Source organism: Empidonax traillii, unplaced genomic scaffold (genome assembly GCF_003031625.1).
Source record: "Empidonax traillii isolate 1590-97213 ecotype Southwest subspecies unplaced genomic scaffold, ASM303162v1 scaffold541:size654180, whole genome shotgun sequence".
Classification (NCBI taxonomy): Eukaryota; Metazoa; Chordata; class Aves; order Passeriformes; family Tyrannidae; genus Empidonax; species Empidonax traillii.
This window is the reverse complement of record NW_020955734.1, coordinates 391,977-395,987: the sequence shown is the minus strand read 5'-3', so window position 1 is coordinate 395,987 and position 4,011 is coordinate 391,977. Positions and strand designations below refer to the sequence as shown.

Sequence of the window (4,011 nt, the reverse complement as noted above, 5' to 3'; positions counted from 1 at the left end):
ACAGTCTGGAGACATTTTGCAGAGACTCTTTACAGTCTGGTGGTAAGAAAATAATTCAGAACAAAACAATTTGTAAGTTACACAGAGAGCTGAGGAACAGCTGTCCAAACTAACCTCCAGTTACCAGATTAACTCGTGAGAAGCTGCCCAGAAGTGTTGGCAGTTCCTGTTAAAAACGAGCAGCCGACTGATTTGGTCCAGCTTGGGAGAGATCTGAATGCTGCAGGAAAACAACACAGAGCATAAACTGTTCCACCCACAAAGAAAGTAAAACACAGGTGCAGTGTGTCCCCTGCCTTGTTCAAGAGTCTCACAAAGTGCCTGCTGGACCTCCCAGCCTACAAATTCCTGCTGCAGTGTCCTGTCAGGCACAGATCACCCACACCACACTTGCCTGCTTAAGACAACGAGCTCCCAAGAAATTCCAGTCCTTGGGGTTTTCCTCAACCCAAGGGCCAACTTCGAATCTTCTCAGCAAACAGGCACTTAATTAGGAAAGGTTTTCCTCTTTATTACAGAAATGGAGGATCAGGCAGGTGGCAGTCCTGGCACAGTGGAGATGTTGCACTTGGCTGCACAGGTGCCCAGAGAGCAGACACCCGTCTGACAGGGGACAGGGGCATCCCTGGTGACACAACCACGGGTGACATCGCTCTGTGCCACTCCTCTGACAGCACTGCACGGGATCCAACAGACAGGGGACACACAGCACTTCTAGCTTTTACTCTAGAGGTAAAGTGTCATCTTTTTCACAGCATTTAGTCTCTATAGTTCACTTTTGTGACTGGTTTTCTTCTTGGACAAACCCAGGTAACACAGTGAGGAAAAGAATCCCAGTACATCCAGAGATGCTGCTGCTCCGGGAGCTGAGCAGGGAGGTAGATGCCATGGATGTTTCTCTTCAGATGGAGCACGGAAAAGGACCTTGTGCTAATTAACTGGTGACCAGAGTCTGCCACTGGCACCAAAACACTGCAGGGCATCAGCATGAGGTGCAGCCCAGGAGCTTCGAGACTCGTCCAGCAGCTGCACCTGAACCACGTTTTCTTGGCATCTGGAACAGAAAGGCACCTCCAATTAGCACCTAATTAGCTGCTGGGCAACTCTGGGATGGAGCAACAGCTTTTAGGGAACTGCTGATAGGAATTTCACTCAAATTGCGTTACTTGCACCATTTTATTTGGTTAATCCTGGAACTGGGCACATTCCAGAGGTGAGCTGTGCAGAGCCAATCAACCAGCAGCACGTGGGGCCTGCACAACTGGGCACACTCCTTTCTAGTTCAGGTGTACACACAGAAACCACACATCCTCCAAACACACCAAATGGTTTCCCAAAGGAAGGAGACACCGACAGGGATGACACAGAAAATCACACCATCGAAATCAGTGGAAATCACAGACTCATGGGATGGTTTGGGTTGGATGGGGCCTCAAAGATCCATCTTGTTCCACCCACCCACACAACAGCCAAAAAATGCTGTGGATTAAATTTCCTTTTCTTAAGCCTTATCATCAACTTAGGGGGGAACTTTTTTTTTTTTTTCCTGAGAAATAATTAATTGTGGGCTCCAAATCTCTGGGAGTCAATAGTTTGTACAGCGGGGGGAAAAAAACCCCACCTATGGCAACAAACATTTCTGAGCCACACTGGAAGGCAAAAAGAACAAGAAGCCAGTGGAAAACTGAGATGCCAGCTCACCTTTTCACATCACAGCACAGGACAGTCCCATGCAGCCTTGGTTCCCATCCTCGCTGCTGTTGAGCTTCTTCATCCGGTACTGCCGGATCTCTCTCACCAGTGTGTAAAATGCATCTTCCACGCCCTGGATGCAAAGGGAAGGTCAAGCATTTGCTCTCCTGGAGCTTCTGAAATCACTGATCTTTCCATCCCAGGAGCCCTCAATGCATGTGAAAGACACACTTCTCCAGGAGGAGCAGCACCCAGCTCATCCCAGGGCTCGTAAGGGGATGAAACTCTGATATCCCAAACTCTCCCCTCACACTCCTGACTCTCCCTGGGGCAGCAGCCCTCAAAAGAAACATAGAAAACTGGAACTGTAGGGAGGATCCATGCAGGAAGCAACCTACTTCTTGCCTAATCACCTCCTAGAATTGAATTCCTTAGAATTTTCTGGCCACTGCTTTAATAACTGCACCTTTTCTGGTCCATCCTCCCCCTGCTGCAGACTGGGCAGAGCCACGTGCTCAGGGCAGCTCTGGAGAAGCCCATTAGTCCAGTCTGGGGAATTCTGTCTGTAAACATAATCTTGTAATTGGCTTTCATTAAGAAGCCAAGAGAACCGAACAGGTGTGGGGTGATCATCTGCAGCGAGAGCAGGTGAAGCTCTGCTCTTCTTCTTGCAGCCATGACACACTGAACAGGGAGTCAGGACAAGTCTGAGGTGATTCATGTGATAAACACAAAACTCTCTCAAGCTGAGAGTGGGGAAATTAAAGCTAAAAACTGTAAAAAAAAAAACACCAAAACGCTTCTCCTGCAGATAAGGCCAAAGCACGAGGGGAGATGTCAGAGCAGCCAGCAGTTCACAGCAGGGAGGTGCCAGTGGAGCATCTCACCTGTCTCGTTTTTGCAGAGGTCTCTATGAAGGGGATTCCGTAGCTTTTGGCTAATTCTTGAGCCTGTTTTGTGTCCACTGTTCTCGTGGGCAGGTCACACTTGTTCCCAACCAGCACCATGGGCACGTCATCCGAATCTTTCACTCTCTTGATCTGTTCTCTTCAGGGAGACAAATTGAAAAGTTAGGAACTATTTTCTAAATATAAAAACTGGATTTAGTTCGGTATTCAAACCACCTTGTGCTCCAGAAATATACATTAAAGCTGGGCAGGACCTCAGGGGTTCAACCTACAGCAGGATGGCCAATAACTGTGTACACTTCATTTTCTAGTCCATGTGTAACTCTGTTCTCCTCACTCAATTTCTTACAGATGATGTTCTGTACTCTGTAAACATCATCTGATTCACCACAACAGAGTCACAGGGGTTGGAAGGGACCTCTAGAGATCACCCAGTCCAATCTCCGTGCCAAGGCAGGAACTGTCCAGATGTGTTTGGGATGTCTCCAGACAGGGATGACCACACCCCTCCTGGGCAGCTGTTCCAGTGCTCTGCCACCCTCAGTGCAAAGAAGTCCTTCCTCAGGTTGAGGTGGAACTTCCTGTGTTTTAGTTTATGGCCACTGCTCCTCGTCCTGTCACTGGGCACCACTGGAAAAAGTCTGGCACCATCCTCTGACACGCTGGGGAGACATTTGTAATGACTGAGGATATGATTGATGATTAACACAACCACGCCCAAAACTGTGCCATTCTTAATTGACGAAAGATGGTGATGAGGCCCTGGCACAGGTTGTCCAGAGAAGCTGTGGCTGCCCCATCCCTGGAAGTGTCCAAGCCCAGGTTGGACGGGGCTTGGAGCCACCTGGGCTGGTGGAAGGTGTCCCTGCCCATGGCAGGGCGTGGGATGAGATGAGCTTTAAGGCCCCTTCCAACCCAAACCTGTCTGTGATTCCATGTATTGTCACAAAACACTTGAAAAACTTCCTGACAGAAGTGGAAGACCTTTTTGTCTGTTATTTAGTCCTCACTGAGTCACTTCCCTGCTTCACTTCAACCAACGGACCTGGTGCCTTTCCCAGTGTTCCCATACCTGTAAAGGTTGATATCAGCGAAGGATTTGCTGTTGTTGATGGCAAAGACACAGAGGAATCCCTCCCCAGTCCTCATGTACTGGTCCCTCATGGCACTGTACTCCTCCTGCCCCGCCGTGTCCAGGATGTCCAGCAGGCACGTCTCGCCGTCGATCACCACCTGCTTACGGTACGAGTCCTGCAGGACAAACACGGGCATTTCCCATCAAAAACACGGCACTGCCGCTTCCCATCTCGGGCATCACGGGTGAAAAATGGAAATAATAATAAAAGGATGAGTATGAGGGAGAGAGGAGCTTTTCCAGCTCCTCCAGAGGAGATTGTGGCTTCCCCATCCC

The 4,011-nt window shown here is 49.2% G+C and overlaps 1 protein-coding gene across 1 annotated transcript; it reads right to left on the bottom strand.

Annotated features, from left to right (window-relative positions):
* Positions 1-3,888, bottom strand: NRAS (NRAS proto-oncogene, GTPase). The gene is made up of 4 exons (XM_027897401.1): positions 3,673-3,888; positions 2,580-2,739; positions 1,702-1,825; positions 1-1,054 (listed from the first exon to the last, which is right to left on the bottom strand). Exons 1-3 carry the CDS (start codon positions 3,870-3,872, stop codon positions 1,706-1,708), a joined length of 480 nt encoding a protein of 159 aa, XP_027753202.1. The 5' UTR covers positions 3,873-3,888; the 3' UTR covers positions 1-1,054; positions 1,702-1,705.
* Positions 3,889-4,011: the final 123 nt, after the last annotated feature.